The sequence below is a fragment of the Engraulis encrasicolus genome, chromosome 17 (genome assembly GCF_034702125.1).
Source record: "Engraulis encrasicolus isolate BLACKSEA-1 chromosome 17, IST_EnEncr_1.0, whole genome shotgun sequence".
Taxonomy (NCBI): domain Eukaryota; kingdom Metazoa; phylum Chordata; class Actinopteri; order Clupeiformes; family Engraulidae; genus Engraulis; species Engraulis encrasicolus.
Genome location: NC_085873.1, coordinates 8,910,614 through 8,935,828, shown reverse-complemented (window position 1 = coordinate 8,935,828; position 25,215 = coordinate 8,910,614). Strand labels below are relative to the sequence as shown.

General features: G+C 46.1%; 1 protein-coding gene across 12 annotated transcripts; it reads left to right on the top strand.

The window, feature by feature from the left end:
- Positions 1 to 767: 767 nt before the first annotated feature.
- On the top strand, positions 768 to 24,672 carry fbrs (fibrosin). 12 transcript variants are annotated; one of them, XM_063221686.1, is made up of 18 exons: positions 768 to 1,083; positions 1,362 to 1,547; positions 2,544 to 2,579; positions 3,479 to 3,508; positions 3,628 to 3,670; positions 4,159 to 4,573; positions 5,621 to 6,003; positions 7,368 to 7,723; positions 8,258 to 8,326; positions 9,055 to 9,150; positions 9,951 to 10,034; positions 10,769 to 10,807; positions 11,381 to 11,452; positions 12,865 to 13,027; positions 14,257 to 14,400; positions 14,744 to 14,827; positions 16,714 to 16,936; positions 21,210 to 24,672. In XM_063221686.1, exons 1-18 carry the CDS (start codon positions 772 to 774, stop codon positions 22,996 to 22,998), a joined length of 4,524 nt encoding a protein of 1,507 aa, XP_063077756.1. In that variant the 5' UTR covers positions 768 to 771; the 3' UTR covers positions 22,999 to 24,672. The 12 variants fall into 12 exon arrangements, with proteins under 12 accessions (XP_063077756.1, XP_063077762.1, XP_063077761.1 ...); XM_063221692.1 differs by having other exon boundaries at positions 1,344 to 1,547; positions 8,258 to 8,305; positions 14,257 to 14,337; positions 16,717 to 16,936; XM_063221691.1 differs by having other exon boundaries at positions 1,344 to 1,547; positions 8,258 to 8,305; positions 14,257 to 14,337.
- Positions 24,673 to 25,215: the final 543 nt, after the last annotated feature.

Here is a 25,215-nt window from a genome sequence, read left to right as displayed (position 1 = left end):
ATTGATTGATTGATTGTGTTGTTGAATTTCAACCATTGTGGTCATCCGCTCATCACACAGCAATCTGAGCAGTTTAGCAACATCTTTGTGAATTTGGCATAATGACGATTACCAAGGTGGCTCACAAGTTAAAACCCGAATAGCTGATGGAAACGTCAGGTTAAAGCTAGCCAACTTACTAGCCGGATTTTTTTTGCTAAACGCTAGCACATCACACTAAATTTTCAGCAGTGGTGAATTGCGTAATGAAAGTAGACATTTATACGTTATGCGGGACTTAATGAAGCCTATATAAGAGATTACTGTCGACCTACTGTAACTACAACTAACGTCAGTTCAGTTGTAAAGGTAAAGTTGGACAACGACGTTAGCCACATCCATTTTGTGTACAAAAGGATATCGGGCTAGCAATAGCAAGCTACTGGGATGTTTGCTAGCTTGCTGAGGCATCCGTAGAATGTTTTGATCATTACTTCAGATAAAGTCAGCCATGTCTTGACAATAAGACAGCGACTCGGATTAAACTTGGGGGAAATTCATTGTCGACACAACTAGCTTTTGTAACATGACTCCACTGAACTGCACTAATGCCGTACTGTCTCCGGCAGACTCTGAAATATAGACAGGACTATTAACGCCATTTTACACACAGGGGCTCTACAGCGAGTCCAGAAGGTGTTTGTTCGTATTGAGGCAAGGGAGTGCCTTCGACTGGACCTGGATTTAAAGTGCCTTTAGTTGGGTTTTGGGATTGGTGCAGTGCATTTTGACATGGACGGTCCTAGTCGAAACGGTGGGTGCAGGCAGAGCCGTCGCTCCCGGTCTCAACGCGACAGGGAACGACGCAGGAGGAGAGCGGATCCTGCCCAGCACAGAGCCTCGTCCCCATCCTCGGCCTCCGACCAGGAGCTCTGCAGAGGCAATCCCTTACTTGGTGGGGCCGCTGCTGGAGAATGTCGGCCTGCCTTCCCTGGTGTCAGACACCGGCCTCCTCGCCGGAGAAAGCGAGAGTCGGTGTCCTGCGAGGAAGACATAATCGATGGCTTCGCTATCGCCAGCTTCATAAGCTTAGAGGCCTTGGAGGTAACTGTTCTGTTAATTTGCTGAATATTTTTTGTATGTAGCCAATTCATCTCATGATTCATTAAAAAATGCGGTGTAAAAATGACTTTGTTTTGGTCTGAGAGGAGTATAAGCATAGCCGTTTTTTACCCATGTTTGTGTTTTGTAGATCCATTCCATAGTAATGTCATCTTGGCCTTGCCTGCCTGCCTGCCTGCCTGCGTGCGTGCGTGCGTGGTTGACAGTTGCCTTGCCGGAATAAGACTGCATTGTTTTTACAGATGGACTGTTCTCTTAAGCCCCCAGAGCGTGCTGGTGGGCTCATGGGGAGAGGCAGCAAGAGGAAGAGGGGCCCGGAGGAGAACGGCGGCGGGCCCCTGTCCGAGCCGGAGGAGGGAGCGCCAGCCAGCTTCACTACTACCGGCAGCACCTGGGAGAAATTCAGAAAGGGAGAGAGGAAAAGAAAGAGGAAGAGAGAGGAGAAGGTGTGTTGTGTTGTTTAAAATGGCCAACCCCAATTTTTGGCATGAGAGCGTAGATCTCTGACTCTGGTTTTTCGCATGAACCAAGGTGTGGGGCATATAAACAGATGTGCTTTGGAACTTGGGCGAATTGTATGGTACATCACAACTTAAATGGTTCATCACAACTTGTCCCCTTTCTACCAAATTATATTGATCAATTTACCCTTTAAAGTTTAAGACGTACCATGTTCTGACCAGTATTCCAAGTAGGGATGGCGAAAATTGAAAAATCTCTTAACCGGTTACCGAGACTCATTAACCGGTGGTTAACCGGTAATCTTAAATTTTAAAATGTCTGCGTGTCTGATATGCACAGCACTGATTTTTTTTCATTTTTATTTTTCACATTTTTTTTGCTGCGCAGACAGGACCTGCCATGCCCAACCACTGTTGCCAGATGGAAAATGCTGAATTATCGTACTAAAACCTCAAAATTATCGTTTTTTTGGGAGGAAATTATTATTATAATTATTAATATTATTACATCCGGTTAACCAATGGCAGAAAATTTTAACCAGTTAAAGTTGAACCGGTTGATTACCGGTTAACCGGTTACCGGTTAACATCCCTAATTCCAAGCAGCCATACTCCTTTGAGCCGTTTTGACAGTAACTCAAGTTATGGTGTATATCAGTGTTGTGGTATGTGGTGTATTCCTCCTGTTTCCTCGTGTCATCACTTAATAGCCAATATCCACGCTTATTTGACCCATGTGACCGTTGTCATGTGTTCAACCAAGAATGTGGAAGTGAATTTTTCATTTGAAATGGCTGTGACAAAAACAAAAGATCCTGTTAGAAGACAAGTTCTTTGACTTGTCAATGGTAATGCACAGACAAATTAGTTGCAGCTGCTTGTAGATGTTTGGGTTTGTAATATTGAGTTGGGATACAAGAAAGACTGTCAATATCTGGTCAATATCATATATCTTTGCCATGTTTTTGTTTTGTTTTGCAGGCCCTTGGGAATCATTTTGTGGAGACAGGATACATTGTAAGTGTGACCTGTGACTTGAATGTAATTAAAAAAACATCTGGCTTGTGTCCTGAAAGTGTCAACACCATTACAACAACATTACATGATATTACATAGTTGTTACAACAGTTGCTCCACTGTACCTACTGAGGTAGATGGACTGTTTCTGAACGAAAACAAAAAAACAAATTAACTGCCACAGATCCAACTAGCTCAGATCCAGATGATGGAAGACATGGACTGACGTCTACAGTAACTGTAGACCAGTAACTTGGTGAAGACACTTGTGTTGGAAGGGAACTCTTATCACATTTTTTTTACCCCTACTTTTACTTTTGACACTACTGTTGAAGTGGCCTTATGTCAGTGTGCCAGCAACATGGCTGGTATTAAGGTATATGAACATGGCACCTGCCCATTGCAGTTCAACATTTGTGGGCTAGTGCTTTTTATGGTTGAAGGAAGCTAGCTGTTGCATATGCCTCAGTCATGTTGAGATGACTCACAGGATGTTTATAGCAGGTTAATCAATTCCTGGATGTCTTTCAGAGATAGCCTGGAACATGTTGCATCAGTGTTAACCAACCACTTATTGATTGTCTACCCCTAAGCCTTTTTGTCATACCATGAGTACCCCGTTCCTCATGCTCTGTTTCTTTCTCTATGCCAATGTGACTATGCTTCATACATTTGTTATTAGGCTACCTTTTGTCCACTTACCCACTTCAGTGTGTTTGCGTATCCCAAGTGGTACAAGTAATTCTAGTTGGGAATCACTGTTACATCACCAGCCCATGATCATGCATATGTTTGCCCTTTGTAAATTAGGGCTGGTTGTTGTGGCTAGTATCCCAGACCCAGATTGAAGAAATATTACAAATATGTTAATGGTCCTTTACTTTACTCTTACTTTACAGTGTGATACAGAGAGCGACTCGCCTGACAAGGTTGGTGTTTTTTGTTTTTACTAACTTTGACCTTGCCTGTTTTGAAGTAAATGAGAAATGTACCATACTTTTGGTTTAATTCAAAGTGTCCCATTAACATATATAATGTCTTTTCTCAGGCTTCTGACAATGACATGGACCCCATATTCTTTGTCAAAAAAGGTAAGCATGGCACGCTTATTGTAAGTTCAGAAATGGTTTTATAATGCTGTAATGACATACTACAATTTCATTGTAATTGGCTGACTAAATCTATTGATTGAAGCTGATTGGCTTTTCAAGTCTATCCCAACTGTAAGGTACAGCTTGTCGTCTTTGATATGTGACCAGAGCCATTCAATGACGGGAAAATTATTATTTTATTTTGTTACATTGCTTTTTTTATCACTCTTCAAAGTGAGCAGGCCTTAAATGTGCCTTTTACCAACTTCCTTTCTTGGCAAATTAAGATTGGATTTGCAAAATATGGCCATCCAATTACCATGGTTTACAAGGTGATGAACCTAGTCTGTTCTTTTGATCTGTCTGTCTTGCTAACTGCAGTTGGTTGGTCTATCAAGGCCTGTAGACAAGGTTGGTTGGTCTATCAAGGCTTGTTAAGAGTGCTGAAAACCAGCTGGTAACATCTCCACTCGCCTTGTGCTTTGCAGTGGACCCAGTCCCGTCGAACATGGCCGCATCGATGGCCAACGGTCACACAGTGGTGCCCACGTACAGCAGGGTGTCCCGCCTTGCTGTCACCCCGCGCGTGTCTGGCCTGGAGAGGAGCCAGGAGCGCAGTCTGGACCTGCCTTACCCCGAGCCCCTCACTACCTCCACCTCCTCCTCCCTCTCCTGCCTTCCCCTTCCCCTTTCTCACGCCCACGCCCACCCTCACTCCCGCTCCGGCCCCACCGCCACGGTCACCTCTCTGCCCGAGCAGGTCAACGGCAACGGACTTCACCACTTGCACCACCGGCCGCAGGAGCGGGGCAACAGCCCCCCGCGGCCCAAACACCACAAGCCCTTTCTCACCTTCCCCGGGCGCCTCCCCACGTCCAACGCGTACACCATGGGCATCAACAGGTGAGTGTTTCGGTGCTGGTTGCTTCTTCTGAAAGGATGTTGGAATGGTGCAGTGGATTTTGCTTCTTTGTGAAAGGTTTGAAGCAGTGGTCGAGTTGAAAAATCTAAGTAGGGGGGACGGTCAGACATGGATTGTGATTATCGGTGGTTCTGGAGTTTGTCCCCTGAGAAAATTTTGAAAACGTAGTTGTTAAAAGTGCAATTGTAACACAATATGTGAAGAAGGGATCCCTGTTTTATAGGGGGATGATTTTTGAATATTTTCATTTAGGGGGATGATTTTAAACCATTTTCAATGTAGGGGGTATGGCATCCCCCCTCATCCCCTTACAACTCGAGCCCTGGTTGTAAGTACCTAACGTATTGGTCCGTGATATTTCATTAGTGGCTATGCCTTATAGTTGGTGTCCACACAGGTGTCGTTTGTTTAGTGTTTGTGTGTGTATCTGTCTGTGACGACGTGTTTGTGTGTGTCTTATCTGAATGTTGTTTTACCTGTTCAGACGCAAAGCTTAAGGGCCGAAAGATCTTTGTCATGATTCCTAAAATGAGGTTTGAGGTGTCTGACCTTTGCTATTGCACAGTTGGAAAAAAAAACATTTCAGTCTTGCTAGATATTTATTCTAACACAATACATGAGCGATGCATATTTGAGCCTGGCAGATGAGCTAATCGGTGAAATCACCTTTATTATTTTATAACTGGACTTTCATCTGGTGACGCATAGTCATTGCTGTTCATCTCTTCTTTAGTAACCAATTGGTTTTTTTATGTATTTATACCCGGTATATATATTTTTTGCGGGGCTTTTTATTGCCTTTATTTGACAGGATAGTTGAGGTAGTGACAGGAAGTGAATGGGCAGAGAGAGATGGGGAACGGTCGGCAAAGGACCCGGGCAGGGAGTCAAACCTGGGTCGGCCGCATAACAAACGAGTGCCCTACCATTTGCGCCATGGTAGGGCCTTTAGTCTCCTAATTGTACACTACCTAATTACCAATGTCTAACTCTGTGTGTTGTCTTTGCCTGTGTGTTTTCCTCCGCAGGAACAGTACCTCAGTCAAGCCGCCATCTTCCTCGGCTGCCTCCTCCTCTTCCATGCGGCCTCCCACGCCCTCCATCAACATGCCCATGTCCCACGGCAGAGGCCCTGGGGGCAACGGACTCCACCCACACAACCACCCGCATTCACACCCACACCCACACAACCACCCGCACTCACACGCACACGCACACCCCCACAACCACAACCACAATCACAACCACCCTCACAACCACAACCACAATCACAACCACCCCCACCCCCATCCTCATCCGCACCCTCATGCACACCCGCACCGGCCTCCGTCCCGGCCCAACTCTCGCACCTACTCCCCGGGCCTGCCCCCTCCTCCCCCGCTGCTGCAAGTGGCCAATCACTCGGCACCAGGTGAGAACCCCTCAGCACTGTCACCAACACAACTACATATGTGTTAGAATCTGATAGAATTCATTTGTTATATACACGACACATGCAAAGACAGAATTCAACCGGGCGCACAGGCGTAGTAAAAAAAACCCTCCAAACTGGTGCTTGTGGGTTACAGAAATACACCATAAACAAAAACCAACAGATGCCAGGCACTTTAGAGCATCTAAACGAAGGGAATACTTTTTAAAATCTTTAATCAAGTGTGGCTTATCATAAAATGCCAACATGTTTTCCACCACAAATGTGTTTATCAGGGCAAAGCTTGCAATTAAAATTTCAAGGCAACATAGGCAGACATTGGAAAGGAGTCATAAATAAATGCTAGTACTGCTGAGTAATTTTTGTTATCCATGGAAGGTGAATTTCTGGAATGTCTAGCCTTGTTGTCTGTGTTTTGCCATGTGGGATGTCAGTTGCACACCAATGGAAGGGCATTAGACTAATCAAAACAGCTGGCCACTCCATACCCAAATACTCGCTCAGCAGATTTGCATCTGGTCTCCTCCTCGCTGATCTCGCCCTCCCTTCCTCCCTCGCTTTCCTGTCACTCAGTTGAACTGAGTCAGTTCTCTTCACATATCAGTTAGTTCTATGTTGCAATCACATTGCACACATCATCCAGGTAGTGATGTGTAGAATCGATAAAAAAGCAGCCTGGGTAATATTCTCAAAATATCATTTTATTGAAATGTCACTCTGTAGTGTGCTGATTTTCATTTGCTTTTTATCAACCTCTCACAAGGTTTCTTGTTACCATTATTTTCCTATGCCTCTTTTCTCCCACAACTCACAGACCAGGCTAGACCATGTCAGGAATTGAGCTCCCAGTTTTATTTACCTCGTGTTCACACTGGCACTGACTGTTGACTGATCCCACTGGCGTGCTCGGTGGGACGCAAAATTGCATTGTGGGGACCGTCTGCTCTTTTTTCCGCTGTCAGAAATTCTGAATTTTACAACTTTGGCAGTTTTGGCGGATTCGTCAGCCAATCACACCAAGTGTGTATGAATGTAACACTCGAAAAAGCCAACACCCCCCATTCCGTCATACGTGCCCACCGCCAACGGAGGGTGCCAGTGTGAACAAAGAGTTCCATTTCTCCTGACCGCCAGGTAGTGCTCGCATAAGTAACCATAGTTTTCCTAAACCTCATTTCTGCTACCCATCACAGACCACAACTGTTAGTCAGGTGATGGAAAAAGGAAAAGGAAAACTGTCACAGATCAGAATGTTTTACATCTACCTTGGTGTATGTCCTGACCGCCATCTAGTGGGTTCATAAGTAGCCATCATTTTCTTTTGCTTGTTTTTTTCCTCACAGACCAGGACCGGTTGCGTGCGGACATGAACTCCGGTTACCACGGGCCCCCGGGGGCCGAGCGCGAACGCGAGCGTGACCGTGACGGCCGCTCCTCTGTACCCGGGGCTAGCAGTGGCTCCAACAGTTCCATTTCCACGGGGCCCAACGCCACGGGAACCAACGCTACCACGGCAACGTCCACGGCCGCCACGTCGACGTCCGGGGCCCCCAGCACCTCGAGCAGCACGCGGCCGTCCCAGACCACGCCCAACTCCATCCCGCCCATGTCCTACCAGTTCCACCAGCACAACCACCAGCACCAGCACACGCACACGCACCAACACTTCCTGCACCCCACCGCCACCGCACAGCCCCTGGTGAGCCGCTTTCCCATCTATGCAGCCCATATTTGTTTGTTTGCTTATTCTGCCTCACATGGTGCCATTTTCACATGCACACAAAAACTGAGAAATGCGCGCACGCACATTTGCAGATCTGCATACACACACACACACACACACATACATACACACACATACATACACACACATACACACACATACACATACACACAGATTTGATATTGACAACCCCATGGTTCTCAGATTTTTGTTGTAAAACCTTTATTGTTGTAAACCTATACTCTCGTGTTTAACTTGACCCTGGTTTGAAATTGCATGGCTGTTTTATATCTCTCTCTCTCTCTCTCTCTCTCTCTCTCTCTCTCTCTCTAACTCTGTCTCTGTCTCTGTCTCTCTCTCTCTCTCTCTCTCTCTCTCTCTCTCTCTCTCTAACTCTGTCTCTCTCTCTCTCTCCTTCTCTCTCTCTCTCTGTCTGTCTCTCTCTCTCTCTCTCTCTCTCTCTCTCTCTCTCTCTCTCTCTCTCTCTCTCTCTCTCTCTCTCTCTCTCAGTTCGAGAAGTACCCTGCGCCGAAGATGGACAGCCTCTTCCGGCACCCTGTACGTATCAACCACAGACAGGTACAACCTTTACCAAACCACGACTGCAGTGGGCAAGACACCCCTGATTACCCACCCCTCCGCCCTACCCCGTCATTGTCCCAGAGAGCCCCAACATCCCCAGCCCATCTATCCCCTTACGCCTCCTCTCCTGCATCTGCATCTCTCCTTAACTATTATCCTACCTACTCACCTCACTGGCTACTGACCACCATACCCAGCCACAGACGGGTACAACCTCGGCCCAGAGAGCCCATGATGCCCCCACTCCATCTACCCTCCTCTCCCCTGAACCTGCACCAGCAGCAAGCCAGGGGTGCGTTTCTCGACAACATCTTTGCTAACTAAGTTGGCAACTTACTTGGTAGCAATGCAATTTCCCCTTGGAAACTTAGTAAGTTGCTAACTGGTTAGCAACGATGCTTTCGAGAAACGGGGTCCAGGAGTGCTTATGTTTGCTAGACATACCCTTTAAATCACTGTTTTTAAAGGTGCACTGTGTAATATTTTTACACAGGTATAACCTTTAGCAAACCATGACTGCATCTATCCCCCTTTGACCTCCTCTGCCCTGCATCTCTCTCCTTGATGATTATTTACCTATCTTACCTCACTGGTCATTGACCACAGCACCCAGTGTGGGCGTGCAAATGTACGTGTTGTTCTTAGGCAGTGTGTGTGTTGTGTGTGTGTGTTTGTGCGTGTGCGCGTGTGTGTGTGTGTGTGTGTGTGTGTGTGTGTGTTTGCAGTACTTCCCTCAGTATACTCCCCCGGTGCCTGGCATCCAGCCTGTCCTCCCTCCTACCGGGCCCTTCAGCTCACTGCAAGGAGCCTTCCAGCCTAAGGTAAGCAGTGACTCATCACCGCCTTTACACTCCATTCCAGTTTTGTTTGTTTTTTTTATTCTAATTTTGTTATCTTGGCTTTTGAGAGCGTCTTATTTTCTGTGGGTTTTCTGGGGGTACTCTTTCGATCAGAAACTTTTTAAAGACTGAGGTCTAGGTGCACATACAATTGTTCTACGCTCCTTATTTGCCATGGTTACAGAGATTTAGTTGATGGTAAACCACCCAACCTGGTTTGATTCTAATGTCGTTAAAGTGTGGAACGAAATGGCCATCATTAATGCCCAAAGTGTAAGATGGCACTTAAATCATTGTAATAGAAATTAAACAGGACCAAAACATTGACAACATGGGGGCCACATATGAAAAGTCAGTACTGGCAGTGAATTACATTTTGCACATTGTTTCGCACATTGTTTTGCAATATATGCATTTATAAAGGCATCAAACAATATTTTGAGCTGGATCTTCATCAGGCTTTCAGTTCCTGTAGTGTTTTTATTTTGAAGCAATTAAATGGGAATCTACTACTCAGTGTGTTGCTCCTCACTCAATTAAATTGCCTGCTGTCAATGGCAATAAATCTCTTTGATTCTTGAAAGTTGTGTGAAGACACACTGATCTAAAAAGGCGCACTACCTGTATATTGATCTCGCACCTGTGTTGACTTTTGCTTCTGTTACGACACAGCTAATAGGTTTGTTTGTTTTTTGTTTTGTTTTGTTTTGTTTTGTTCTGTTATGTTCCCATGGGGTGCCTGTCCTGTTGCGAATGTACACGTACTGTGCTATGATTGACAGCTTGTTGCCCTTCAGGGGGCTGCTCCAGAGATGACTGCACGCCTCGGGGTAATACCCCCACATCTACAACCCAAAGACCCACGGGTAAGACAAGCACACATACACACATACACATACAGACAGCAGGTAGACGGGTAGGCAGACGGGCGAACGGGCGGGCACACAGGCAGACAGGCAGACGGGCATGCGCACGTGCAGACAGACAGACAGACGGGCAGGCGCACGCACCGACAGACAGACAGACAGACAGACAGACAGACAGACAGACAGACAGACAGACAGACAGACGGGCAGGCGCACGCATGTACAGACAGACAGATCGAGAGACAGGCATGCGCACGGACAGACAGACGGGCAGGCGGACGCATAGACAGATGGGCAGACGGACGCACAGACAGACTGGTAGGCGGACAGACAGGCAGGCAGACAGGCAGGCAGACAGGCAGGCAGGCGCACGCACAGACAGACACACAGACGAGCAGGCGCGCGCACAGACAGACACACAGACGAGCAGGCGCACACACAGACAGACGGGCAGGCACGCACAGACAGACAGTCAGGCAGGCAGTCGCACGCACAGAGACAGACAGACAGACAGACGGGCAGGCGCGCGCTCAGACAGACAGACGGGCAATTCAGTGTAGACTCATTCTTAGTGTTATTTGTCTGTACAGTGTCTTTATGATTAAGATAATTTACCCATGGCAGTTGCATTTGTGCTTTTTAAAATTGAACATCAACATGTTTCTTCGTGTTCTGGGCGCCATGTCATTGCTACACTTGACCTGATGCACTTTTTTCCCCCTCTGCTTTCACAGCTCACAGACCCGTTTGCCACATCGCTTAAAGTCAGTAATGTAAGTAATAATTATTTCAATATGCATGTGACTCAATTTAAACACATTTTGTATTTTTTAAACTGACACTGCTTGACGGAAGTAGTCAAACAAATGAACCAAAATGTTCATTACCCTTTGAAATGATTATATGTAACCTGATTACAAATGCATATGTTACTGAGTAAACAAGCAGGAATTTGTAGTGCTTCAGGGTGTCCACTTTTTTCCCCCTTGGTGCTCATCGGTGTAGAGAGTCTCAAACTTGAGTGCTGCGGATTCCCTCCATCCTGCACATTTGTTACCAAGTTCATACAGTATTAATTACAGTAATCAACAGACCTGTTTTATCATACGCACGGTAAATGATCCATACACTGGAAATTGACGTTTTCAGATATCTCTGGTGATAGGCTTCCAGCTTCGTTAGTTTTTGGATTTTACTGTTCTTACTTCAGAAAGAGTTTCCCCTTTTGCTTTTGCCTAGAATATTATACCGTACATATGTGTATAAAACCCCTAAGGGACTGATGAATGATGTCTTATTATCTCACTGCAGCTTAATTGAGCGTTTGTGCCCTCTCTCGTTGACAGAAACCTGGGAAGTGGTGTGCCATGCACGTACGTGTGGCCTGGATGATCCTCAGGCACCAGGAGAAAGTCAAGGTCAGACTCCTGTTATTATGGAGCAGAGCAGACGTGCCTGAAATCCAAAGTTTCACTGGAGGAGTCTTCTCCTCTGTTCAGAGAAGTGTTTCTCAAACTTCATCAAATCTAGGACCACTTTGTTTCAAAAAATGTTTCAGGGACAACCTGTTAAACGTGTCTGAAGTCGGAACTTTCATTGCTCTTCTTGTCTCTTTGAGATCAGTGTTCCTCAGACCTGTTCAAACCAAAGGGCACTTTGTCTTAAAAATGTTTCAGGGACCACCTTCTAGACGTGCCTGAAATCCAGACTTAAAGTGGAACAGTCTTCTGGTCTTATACCATCATTTTAGATCCATCAGATCTCTTTATTGAAACCCGCCGCCTTTTGTCTTGCAGCCTCTTTAGTCTGATCAGTGACGGCAAAGAGAAGTTAGAACCTAGAAAATCTTTGGTTCTATCTATGAAATCTTGGGTCTTTATTTATGGCATATTATTACGACCCCCAGCCTCTGCTGCTTAGATATCAACTCTTTCAAGGTGCTATATGAAAGACTTTTGTGGTGAGTGATGATAAGGTTGACGATATGTGTGGCAGAATATTAATGTAATCTTGTATCTTGTAATGTAATGTATTTCACTGACATGGTGAGAATATTTATCGTCTTAATTCACAGCTCATGAAGTTGATTTTTCTTTGGCTTCAAAGCCTTAACCAGGATCTTAGTTCATCCCTCAACTCTCCCCAGCCCAGTGATGGGAAACGTCAACTGATTTGTTACAATTAAATGTCCAATTTACTTGCACTGGATCGTAAACTAATCAATCTTGGTTAGTCATCTCTGCCCTAGAAATGGTGTATTCTTAATCCGTTTACAGCGTCTACCATCTCCTATTTGACTGCAGAGTTTGTATTTGACTGGTTACATTTAAAAAAAAAAAATATTTGATTTGCATACTTGTCACGAGAGGACCTACACATATAGCACCCTTGTTGGAACAGGAAATGTCTATTCTTTGGTTGTTAAGAGAGTCTAGTAACTTTATTGATCACAGAAGAAATGTAGGTGTCCAGCAGCACACACAAATTATAATATGCAGCGTTTCCTGCAGAATTTTCATTAGTCAAGGTGGTGGGGGGGTTAGCAGATACCAGATATGTGCTGTGCTGTTTCATATGAAATATGATCTGAAAACCTGTAAAAGCATTTTTTTTGTGAAGGAACTGACATGTTGTGAATGTAATTTCTAAAGTAACGCTATGCAAAGTCCTTATCGTTTTTTCAGGGATATTATCTAGTCAGGGTGGCTGAGGGAAGTTACCCTGACGTGTTACACGACAGACTAAAATGTATAGCACACGCCTGCATGCATTCAGACGTAAGGTAGATCACACCATATGTTGTCTGAAAAACCCCTCCTGTATTTCACAGCTGATGCAGGCAGACCCACATAAGCTGGACTTCCGTAATGACCTGCTGGGCCGCCTGCCTGGTGCCGGGGGCATGGGCGGACTGGGTGGTCTGGGGGTACTCGGAGGCACTCTGCCTCCCACCCACGACCTCACGCGGCCAGGCGGCCTCTTCGCACCTGCTGGTGGGTATCTTCATTCAACACTAGTCCCTGCTAAAGTACGGTATACAGGCTAGCCTGTTGCTTTATCAAACTTAATTATCTATTATTTATTAGCTACTATTTATCATCTCTATTTTCTTAAATCTTTTTTTTATTTTGTTAAAAAAACATTGTGTGTTTTAGGGCTGGGGGGATAGTCCCATGTAAGGTGGTTTTGGTCAAGAATGGTGTCAGAGGTGGACAATGGTTAAGATTTTCATTGCAATGCAAGAACGCTCCTATTTCGTCCAAATAACCTCTTAAACCTCAGCACTAAAACCTAAAAGGACTATCCAGAGAAATTGGACTACGAATGTGGTGTAATAATTCAAGGTGTAGTTTTAAGCCTGCACATCCAAAAACGTCTGACCTGGGAGCAGGACAACCAAATGAGAAGCTAAAGATATAAAAAAAAGTCCACTTCAACCAGGATGTTTCTGCTCCCACTTTTTCCATTTTTTGCGTATGGTTTCGGGTGAAAACCGTTGTTCAGACTTGTCAACAGAGTAAAGATGGGTTACATTCTATTATTCCAACTCCCACCCTCAACCTGTGCTTGTGGCCTCTCGCTTTGCTGACGGTCCACTTCTATGGAGAAAACAAAGTTTCCCCATTGTTACCCTGTCCACAACATTTTGGGGACTTTTGCCCAATCAACATCCTGATTTCGAATGAGAAAATGTCATTTGAATTGCGCTTTTGCGGGTAATTCAATGAAAACCTCTGTCGTCAATGACCTCTTGCGATGTCATCACAAGGCTACAAAAGCACAAGGGAGGACGGGAGTTAGGATACGGGAAAGAGCCCATTTTGTCACCTGATAAGCACCAAAACCAACCTTCTAGAATGATCTGTCAGCTCTGAAACCAATAACAGAACCAGTAACCAGTAACAGAAATGATGTGGAAGGGGATGAAGTTCGCGGAGGGAAAAAAAGAAGAAGAAAAACTCCAGCCTGCCTCCTTTCTTGTAACTGCTCTGCCGAAGAGTTCAATGGTCAACGACCCTGCCAAAACCGCAGCGTTCCTGCTGTGTCAGCCATAGTGACTGAAGTGGTGTATCTTCTTATAGTGCAGTGTGGTCTCTCTGCTGCTCAGTGTGTAGACCCCCGGGGATCTCACCTTCTGCGTGTTGACCCCTCTGTGTCCCCTCCACCTCCCCTCCTTCATCCCTCCCTCCTTCCTCTCCCCATTCCCTCCTCCCCTCTTCAGGTGGAGTGAATCCGACCTCCTCCCCGTTCATACCACCATCGGGGCCTCACGCCTCCTTCCTCACCCCTGCTGCCCATCTGGGTAAGAGAGCACTTCTCTGCAGGCAGGGGCGCAGCTGTGGCGCTACAACGCTGCAGTTCAACCGTAAACAGAAACCCTACCTCTCACTAAGCCAGACACCGCTCAATCACAGCAGCTCAGTCACAGTCACAGCTTTCACCAAAATCTCCTCCACTGATGACTGATACAAGACTTTGAAGGCATCACCTGCAAAAACACACAAAAAAAATCACAACTGGTTCACAACTGATGTCACAGCTCTAGTAATTTGTCCATACGCTATTGCAAGCATTTGGGTTTTATACCGCGCTTTTTTTTGCCACCGCTTAAGCTTACATAGTTTTGACAACTCTACAGTGAAATCTGTAGAGCTTCTCAGTGTGTGTCAGACTGATGTGAGGTTATCATTTTTATTTTTCCGTTGTAGATCCATATGGACGCTCTCCTCCCTTCACCCCGCTGGGCGCCCTGGGCTCGGGGGCGTTCGGAGGGCTGGGAAGCCCAACACTGGGTACGTCCAACAGACCTATCTATTTCCCTTCTGTAAAACACGTTTCCTTTTCCACACTGAGACAGCACTTCTAAGCTTAAGGGCGCGATCAGACCGGAAGCAGATCGAGTGCGGATCCACTGCCCATTCGAATGCGGTGACCAGGCAACGTAATGACTGAACTGTCACTCACAACGTAGCCTAATCGATGGTGTTGTGTCATTAAATGTTGTGAAAACATACACAAAATGCTTTGTCAATTCATCTATGTAAAATGGATAGAAAATGAGATCTTCTCTTGCTCTCCTAACGTCTGATAGTGAATCTGATACGAATGTTGATAACGGTCTCCTATCGAACATCTGGAAATCCGCCGCGGATTTTCCGCCTTTTTTTCAACTCGATCCGCCCGGCGCGGAGAGGCGGAGAATCCGCAATCCGCCTTGCGCTGACATAAGATGCGGAATCCGCTCATTTTCATTGACAAACAATAGAACGCATCCGCCTCCTACTTTAAAGTCCGCGTCCAGTCTGATCGTGCCCTAATACTGCAGTATGGTGATAATTGTGGTGTGGAACAAATGCCGGGCAGACACTGTGCGATTTTGCCAGGATTTGTCAGTCACACGTCTTTTTGGGAATCGGACCGATTTCTTGCTCAATCTGAGGCCAGTCGTGAGTCTCGCATTGTGTAGTGTACACGGGGTAACGACAAGCGATTTCACCTCACGACCAGCTTGCGATCTGCAATCATATGGAAAATTAAAATTGATCCTTGCTGCCCTTTGTAAGTGAACCGCACAGTTGAAGCAGTGTTACTTAAGACTCGATTTTACACTACCCATGCACATAAAGGTACAAATTGCCAGGGAGGCGCGATTCGCTCTTGAGCGCATGCTCGCCTCCCCCTCATGCGCATTTCCCTTCCGCTTTTTTGTCATCTGCAGTGTCGGAATACAAGCCTGTCGTGTCGTACAGTGTGACCGTTCTGCTCGCATCCGACCCGCGGCTTGTATAATGTGAGGTCTTTTAAACCCTGAGATTCTCTTGTACAGTGTGAGCAAGAGCTGAATGCCCGCGATTGAAAATATCACACAGTCAATGCCCGGCATTAGTCTCCCGTTGCTTTTCTAACAAGACTACATAAATATCCACTTGACTGTCAAGAATCAGACAAATTTCTCTACTCAAAATGTATCCAGTCAACTTGTAAGCAAGGGTTTTCCTTAACAGACAATGGAGCCTTCGTTCGAGTCATTTCACCTGCTACCATCTGACAGGGAAAGAACTAAAAGATTCATGAAGTAAAAAAAATATGGCATAGTGTTACTTTAAAGAGGTGGAGATGGAGAACATGGGACTCATCAGTACTCCAGCAGTCTCCAATCCTCCATGAACACCTGCCTCGATATAAGACTTTGCAGCAGCGTTTCCAATAATGACTGTCTCTTAAGTATAAGGCACATCTGAAACGTGTTGAATATTTAAGGGAAGTCTCCAGGCTATAGTTTCATTTGCATGAGATGACTCCTGCTGGTATAATGGCTTTGAATGCTGCTGGAGAGTAGGTCTGGCAGCGATCAGAGAAAATTTGTGATGCATACGTCTTACTTTTCTCCTCTCATCTCCCGTTCCATCTTTCTTCCTCTTTCTGCTGGCTCACATTCTCTTCCTTTCATTGTCTACTCTCTCTTTTTCTGTCATTACTTTTTGCTTTCTCTTTTCCCCTTTTTCCTCCCTTCATTCTTCTCTCCTATATTCTTCTTGCTTCCCTGTTTTTCTTCATCTCTGTCCATGTTCTTGTTCCTTCTTATTTCCATTTTCTCTTATCACATCTCATCTCCTCTTCTTGCACTCTTCTCTCTTCTTCCATCCATCCTTCCTTCCATCCATCCATTCCCCCTCAGCAGCTGGCTCCGTGTTTGGCCATAAGGACTCGGCGGCCCCCGGTGGGTCGGTGGGCGGGATTGGGAACCCCCACGACCCCTGGAACCGGCTGCACGTGGCCCCTCCCTCGTTCCCCTCCGGCGCCCCCTGGGCCAAGCGGGAAGAGAAGCGGGACGACAGCAGGGAGCGCGGGAAGGAACCGGAGAGGAGGGAGGTGACCCACATCAAGGACGAAAGGGACAGGTATGTTCATTTAATCACATTGTGTTTGTACAGCACTATGTCCCAAGTAAATAGTTGGCTGAAAGTGCCTCGCATACACACATACTCTCCCACACACGCACACACTCGGTCACATACAGCCACACATTAATGTTGGGTGGTCAAATCAATTGTCATTACCCTACACGTGACGTCTGGGTCTGATATTGTTGGGCGAGGCTGCATTGGTGCAATCCCTGCGTAGATAAGGTAGGTAGGCCCAACCATGGCTCAAAAGAATAGGGCACTGGCTGCTGCATCGGAGACACGGTTTTGACTCCGGTCTGAGGTCGTTTCCCAATCCTCCCATCTCCCTGTCCTGTTTCTTTCTTGTCTCCTCTCAAACTGTCCTGTCCAGTGAAGGCAAGAAAAGCCCCAAAAAACTGGAGAGGTTGAACGTTGAGAGAAAATTACATGCGGCAGATTACACTTCACAACCAAATGTTATTAGTAATTGAGTAGAATCAGATCTAAACATGTCAACAGTTCAGCTCTCCCATCTGCAATCACTGTTCAAGTAGGCAGCTCAGGACCCATATGAAATTAGCACAACATGGTAAGAAAGACCATGCTAGCTGGGTGGAAAAGTGTCTCTATTTTTAATAACTAATAATAATGATGATGACTAGTTGTAGAGCACAATTCATACAGACATGGGTGCGGTTCAGTGAAGTGAAAACTGTATCTGTAATGTGGTTGTACAGTAGCAACACAGTGCTTTCCACTGTTGACGCCTACTTTCAAAAGTCCACAAACATTTCCGCAATTAAAATGGAAAAGTCTGCCTGCAAGGATGAAGGGAGAAACCCTTTTTTAGTGAGTGTTACTGCATTGTAGAGTTGTGCTTCTTGCAGTTGGTGGACCCAAAACACCATCTCGCTTGGGTCATGAGAGCATGTTTAGATGACAATTATGCATGACATGATGATCTACTAAATATAGCAATAAGCAATATCAAAAGGATTTGTATAGCACAAGCCATGTTGGAAATCCGGTGTCTTGTGGCCGGCTAAAATCAGTGAATTGTGGACCTCAAAGATGAGTCCCTGGAATCACCCATGTACCGTCAAATGCCAAAGAATAGCCCGGGCTGCTATTTGTCTGAGTCACACAAGACAGCAGCAGGCTTATATTTGAGACTAGGTAGCTATTGGCGATTAATTCCATCTTCTCCCAAATTCTTTCCCCTAACTGGGAATATGGTACTCAATTTCTTTAACAAATAGAGTAGGCTATGTTAAATGTAAAATTAACAGTCAACACCTCAAGTGTTGACAGGCAGAATTTTGAAGATTTGAAAGAATATTCACAGGGGAGGATTGAGGATAGATTATATATATATATAGATTACCTTTTCTTATCAATGGCAAGTTAGTTCCATGCTTTACAAAATATTAAAGAACCTACATCATCTGTGATTGCTGTACACAGTTCAAAAGCGATTTATTCTGCAAGGTTGTTGATATTGCCACATTTTGCAGTAGCCCCACCCTTGCGCTTCTCGTGTCTGGCTGTCAAAGAAGCTGAAAGAGTGCGCACAGTTCAAGACCAGCGGCATGACTGCAATTGTCATCTGACAAACCAGTGACCATTTAACCTTTGTTTAGGCTACTGTAGTCAGCATTCAGTCAAATTATCACAGTGGTGGTTGGCCCTTTTTATGGAATAACGGCCGACGAGGTGTCCTGATATCAAGGGAAATAATGGACGAGGCGGAACGTTATAACAGCCCGATAGCGCTTGATATCGGGACACCTCGAAGGCCTTTATTCCGCTTATCACCCCGCTGCCAGCATTCGAGTATTCATTTATTAATATGTTGATCTAAGGCTCCATGAGAAAGTAGATTAACCACTGCGCTTGGTTCGTTGCACCACTTCCTAATCTAGTGAGATGCGCCTCGATCGGAGGCATGTAAGGATGCGCGCAGAACGTTAGGGCGACTTGACAACAAAATGCGATAGAATTGATGACTTGGTTTTTGACTTGACAACCAAATGCGATAGAATAATGACGGGGTCTTGGTTTGACAACCAAGTGCGATAGAATTAACGACGGGGTTAGAATTAGTAACGGCACTTCGCAGAAATTTAGGAAAAGAAGCAACTTGGACGCCTGCATGACCGCATAGGTGTCCTGTTCTCTGGGAATAAAGGACACCTGCTCAGCCAATCAGAAGCCGTCCCGTCTGCTCACCGGATGATAAGAAGATATCCTACTTCGCAGCAGCCAAAATCTGACAGGCCAGAAGTATTTGTTCGGACTAACTTTCAGTTGTCTTTCTGTTCAAAAACAACCATTTGAAGTTCAAAATACATAACGTCTAGCTACCCACATGATGGCAAGCCAGACTATTAAAATACATCCACCGTTAAAGTTTTGTGTGTGTGGGCAGTGCATTCCCTGAACAGTTTTTGCTTAGAACCTACACAGCCTCAGCTGAGACCGTAAAAAGCACCTGAAACAGTGTTGCCACTTTAAACCGGTGTAGTTTCCCCAGTTGTGCGATGCCAAGCTATATTTTTGATGTTATAGTTTGGCAGTATATCAGTAGTACATTATGAAAATTCATAATGCATATTGAGAACATCCAATCAGGACATTCTTACAGCAAAATGGCCAAAGAAATGTAGTATTGACCTCATAACCTTTAAGGCTTAACAAGCTTAATTTTGATGACGTTCATGCAGTGTTGACCCCTCAGGCAAAGGAGACAAGAATAGGTATGTTGGTCAGACTTGACTTGATAGTAAAAATCTGCAGTCGCAGGCGGTATCAGTCTACCCCAGGCTGACATTTCTGACTAAGAGTGTCCGAAGGGGTTCACTATACAGAACTGTATGAGTTCACTACATAGTCAAAATTATCAATTTTAAAAATCCTTCTTTCCCACATTTAAGATTATCATACAGTAACTGCTGCCGATCTATTAGGAACTGTGCTGTGAATGCACTCATAAACAGGTTGCCATGTACTTTGACACAATTTCTGTAGGAGTGCACAGAAGTTAGTTACAGTTATACATGTTTTTTTTTGGGAGTGCCTTTGTTAGCCGCAACACATTTTAGGGTTTTACATTTGAAAGCATTTAACATCAGAGCAATGAAAAGAGGTGCAACTTGACTCCAAAGCATATCAAAATATGTATTGAACACAGAGTTCACGACTTGTGAAAAAAAAAGAGTCTGTTGCGGCCAGTTGAGGAGGGGTGCTACAAAGTCCGTCTGTATAAGTCTCAAGTGTTTAGTCTCATGTAGGGTGTCTCTAGGGTAGGGTGCTATCACGGTAAGCAAAACTTCCCAGATCAGCACTGGGTGTCAAAATGCCACTCTTAACTCTCATACTCAAGTACAAACTATGGGAAAACACTAGCCTGGCGATGCCATCCTATGTTTGACTCCGCACATAGTTTGGCAAAACCCTCCTAGCTCGGTTCGCTCACTGTTTTGCCAATCAGCAAACAGTTGAGAGTGGTGACGCAGAACTCACCTGTGGAGTCCGTTACTGATTGGTTAAGGTAACACTATTCAGACTTTTGTCTAGTCATTTGTATGCTTTTGCAACACTATATCGTAACAGTCATGCTAATAAAGCACATTGAATTTGAATTTGAATTAGGAACTCCAATAAATTTAAATGGTAGAGTAAGCTCAGACCATCTCCCACCATTCATGGAGACTGATTCCTCTCAGCTTTTGCCAGACTGTTTGACGGCTTTAGCCCAGGCTAGGAAAACAGGGCTTGAAGTGTAAAATGCTGAACTGGTGCGTTAATATTTTCACTATTCATCTTTACTCCTCCCTGTACCCAGAGGTAATGTGCTGTGTTGGACAGGGCAGTCAATGGAAATGTTTGCAAAATGTGCTATGTAAATAAAATAAACCTTGACATTTTTTTTTCTTCATGGCTCCTCTCCCATCTCTTTTTTTGAAAAAAGGTTCGCACACTCCTTTGTTTTTTTTTCTTCTTTTTATTAATTAATTCAATGGCAATGACGTTTCGACCTCTCGGTCTTCCTCATTTGCTCTCCCATCTCTTCTTCAAAGAATGTTTGGCTTGCCAGGGAATCGTGAGTTTGCAAAATGGGCTGTGTAAATAAAACGAAAACAGTTAATCTCAACCAGTTTTCCGGTCTCCTCTCCGTTCTCAAGGACAATGTGCTTAAGGTCGTCAGTTTAGTTTGCGACATGTGCTATGCAGACAAAACAAAACTCTAATATTTCTCTAATTCTTCTGGTTTCCTCTCTGCGCCCAGGGACAACATGCTGTATGGCCGTCAGCCCATGAGGATGTCGCCGGGAGCCCCGCCCATCAACATCAAGCAACAGCACCGCAGTGGTACCCCCGTCTCCCACATGAACGGCCTGGGGGCCTCGCTAAACAGCAGCGCCGGGGGCCCCTCCGACGGGCCCCTTAGGGACCGTGAGCGCGAACGAGAACGGGAACGCGAGAGGGAGCGAGAAATGGACATTAAGCGACCTCCGCACTCCATGCTTCCCTCCTCTTCCTCCTCCTCCTCCTCGAGACCTCCCATGGCCAGCGCAGCGGCAGGGTCGGCGTCCTCGGCCCCCGACAGACCTCGCTCCTCATCGTCATCCGTCCTCACCACCCCGCCGCCCCCCTCCACCTCCCTGGCGCCCTCCCCGCTGGACCTCTTCCCCCGCCACGCGCCTCCACAGCTGCCTCACGCCGTGGGAGGCCCCGGAGGTGTTGGCCCTCCTGATCTGCACCACTCCTCGCACCGGGACAGTGTGGGCCCGGTCTCCTCGGCCTCATCCACCTCCTCCTCCACAGTCACCTCCCATCAGAAAACGAAAATGGACCGCACCACGCCCGTCAACCACCACAAGCCGCAGCAGCAGCAACAGCAGCAGCAGCAGCAGCAGCAGCAGCAGCAACCGCCCTCCTCCGCGCCTCAGCACCCGACCTTGCCCACGGGGCTCCTGAAGGTCAAAGAGGAGCGCAAGGAGGAGCCGCTGCCTCAACACGGCTACGAGAGACCCAGCAGTCGCCACCCGCACCTCCCCGGCACGCCCTCCTCGGGCCTGTCCATCACGCCCACGCCCAGCGGGGTGCCCCTGCCGCCCATGACCCCGCACCCGCACGCTTCGCTTCTCGACCGTTCGCGTGCCCTGGAGGTGTACTTCGGTAACGCGGCGGCGGCGGCGTCCAACGAGCGCTTCTTGGCCGCCCACCCGCACCTGGCTGCACACCAGGGCCCCTCTCAGGCTCAGCACCCTTACGCCTCCTGGGACCAGTGGAGGGAGCTGGCCGCTGCCCAGCAGCAGCAGCAGCAGAGGCAGAGGGAGCTGGCTCTGCGGGCCGACCCGCACCTGGCTCTGCGCTCGGACCCGCACTTGTCGCGTCTGCTGCAGCACCAGCAGGCGCAGCGGATTCTAGAAGCCGAGCGCGCAGTGGCGGCGGCAGCAGTGGCTGCGGCTGCCAACCCACACCACCAGCCCCGCGTGTCGACTCCACCGACCTCTGTGGCGTCCGCAGTGGGCCGGCCAGAATTTGGACTGATGGCGCACCACTTCGAGCGGCCGCCACACCATGGCGTTGGTGGTCCTGGTGGGGGCTTGCTGGACGAGGAACAGCGGGCGCAGATCCTGCGCGAGGACTTTGAACGGGCGCGGTACTACGGCATGCACCCACCGCACCACCCCCACCTTGCCAACCATCACCTGCCCGGCGCCTCGCACCTGTCCGGGGCAGCCGCCGCTGCTCACCTGGAGCAGCTCCACGCCGGATTGCTCGCCGGACACCCGCACCTTCACGCCGCTGCTGCCGCGGCCGCAGCTGCCGGGGCCTCCACCTCTCCGCACCACCTGGGGCTGTACTCGCGCCTGGGCGCCCTGGGACACCCGCAGACGCACCTGTCCAATGGCATCCTGACCAAGGGACCCGGCGGGCTGGTTGGGGCCCCGCCCCCACTCATACCCTCTGTGAGCAGCCGCTCATCCACGCCCCCGAGGCCCACCAGGCTGGGCCCCGTGGCTGAACTGGCACTCTTCAGCGCCCACAAAGACGCAGAGTCCAGATAGTACAGGGAGGGGGAAGAGAAGGAACGAAAGAAAGAAAAAAAGCCTGGAGCAGGAGATCAAGGGAAGAAATCATTTTTTTAATTATTTGGGGTTTTTTTTTGTTCTTCTCTGTCCTGTGCTGAAACTATTATTATTATTTTTGTTTTGTTTTATTTTTGTTTGTTATTTTAAGCTACTCCCTGTCAAAAGGGGGGAAGGGACATTTAAAAAAAAAAGTCTGTGCAGGAAAACATGCCTCGGCCTCTTTTGGGAGGGTCGAGAGCTGTGGACAAGAGAAGAGGGCCTTACCGAGGCCACTCATGCATTCACTGTGGTTTCCCTTCGATCAGTGCAATTTTTAAAGAAAGGTACTCTGATGATACAATGTGCTCACGGTTCATTACTGTTCTAAAGAAAAGGGCCTGTGGTTGTCACAGTCAGAGTATCATCTCTCCATTAATCTGTAATTTAATGGAAAGAAAGAGACCGTGATGGCGAGAGACACCGAAAGATGTCCTTGTTTTTTGGGGAGTTTGAATTATTGTAGGAAATGGACCTGTATACACGCAGACACACACACGCACACACACACACACAGAAAAAAAACATCTTCCGGTACGTGATGAGTGGGTGTATTTGAAGTGCAAATTTTAAAAATTGTCTATTAACTTGGCGGTGAGATTAGGGAAATACCTGCTGTTACTTGGATTTTTTTTCCTTATGGCTCAACAACATTTTTGTATGTATAAAAAATAGAAACAGAAAATGCAGCAAACACGCCTTTTAATTTGTTCCCCCTTCACCTCATCAGTCACATCTGTAACATCAAAATGTTATTTTGTTTTAATCCTGAAGACTCAGTGGTAATATGAACTGTATATCTTTTTGTGGGTAATAATTGTTTTATTTCCCCCAAGAAAAACAAGCTGTCTCCCCATCTTCCTCTATCCAAGCTCCCCTAAGTGTGAGAGCTGAACAAGAATATAGTAGTATAGTAATATTGCCTTTTAATTGTTATTGTTAACATTAATTACCTTCTATAATAAATATATTCACTGTTTTTATGTTATATTGTCATTGTTTCAGGTATTAATGGTAAAATGCACTCCCATGTTAGTCATGCGTTTTAGAGACGTCCCTGTTCCAGCAAAGCACCCAGAGCGCTCTGTGTCCATTTTCTTTTTCTTTTTGGATGTAACCGGCTATGGACTGAAACAAAAAACAAGTCACCATGTCTGGCTTCTTTTTGTCACTGAGGACTCTGCTTAATATTTATACTTGAGACAGTAGGTCTAAACTGTGTGCGTGTGTGTGCGTATGTATGTATGTCTGTCTGCGCGTGCGTGTACGTATGTATGTATGTATGTATATCGTCTGTCTGTTTATATGTTTCAGTCATGACAGGGACATGGAAAGCCCAAAGGCAACTGTGATGATGATAAAATGCCTCTTGTGATGAATGGATGCATGGGACATTGTGTGGACAAGTCAAAAGTTAACAGAAGAAAAAAAAACAAAAAAGGAATGCAGGCCTTGCACCTGCATAACAACAGGACTGAAGGGACTCCCTGACATGGAGAAACTGGACATTCGGGGTGAAATATTTGAATAAAACAATTTTATACCTTTTAAACTATGTTCCCCTTGAAAAGAAAACCACAAAGATTAATTATTAAATGAATTGTTGGTTATTTACTGGCATGGTGGTTCTTTTTTTTGCTGAGGTTTTTGTAAATGCATGTTTTCTTGTGTTGCCCATGTGGCACAAAAGAATAGAAAGAAATAGAATAGAAAGAAAGAGTTGTGTGTTCAGTCTTAAGATACTTAGCCCTGAACTTAAAATGTGTATATTCTGTGCAATACTACTGTGAACAAATAGTCTAGCTCTATGGGAGAAACCAGATTCAGCATCTTCATTTTGCTGATGATTCAATAGCTGGCTACAGCTAAAACATACTATTCAGTGTTGGATTTACGGTTACTACCATCCCTGTCAGGTTTTTGAATGTATGACCACAATTGAAGGTCATATTTTTATATATATATATATATATATATATATATATATATATATATATATATATATATATATATATATATATATAAAATGCACAAACACACACCCCAGGTAAATACATACCAACATTACATGACCAGATTACAGTAATTCTTGCTGAATACACATAAGTGATGGTAGAAACTTTATTATAGAGCCTGAATATACTACCACGTATACAC

Bases quoted from the DNA above. Each gene is read 5' to 3' on its own strand.
- fbrs (XM_063221683.1), top strand. From the start codon at position 772: ATGGACGGTCCTAGTCGAAACGGTGGGTGCAGGCAGAGCCGTCGCTCC. The intron at 6,004-7,367 runs GTGAGAACCCCT...TTTTCCTCACAG, and splicing joins GGCCAATCACTCGGCACCAG to ACCAGGACCGGTTGCGTGCG. The intron at 10,808-11,380 runs GTAAGTAATAAT...TCTCGTTGACAG, and splicing joins CATCGCTTAAAGTCAGTAAT to AAACCTGGGAAGTGGTGTGC.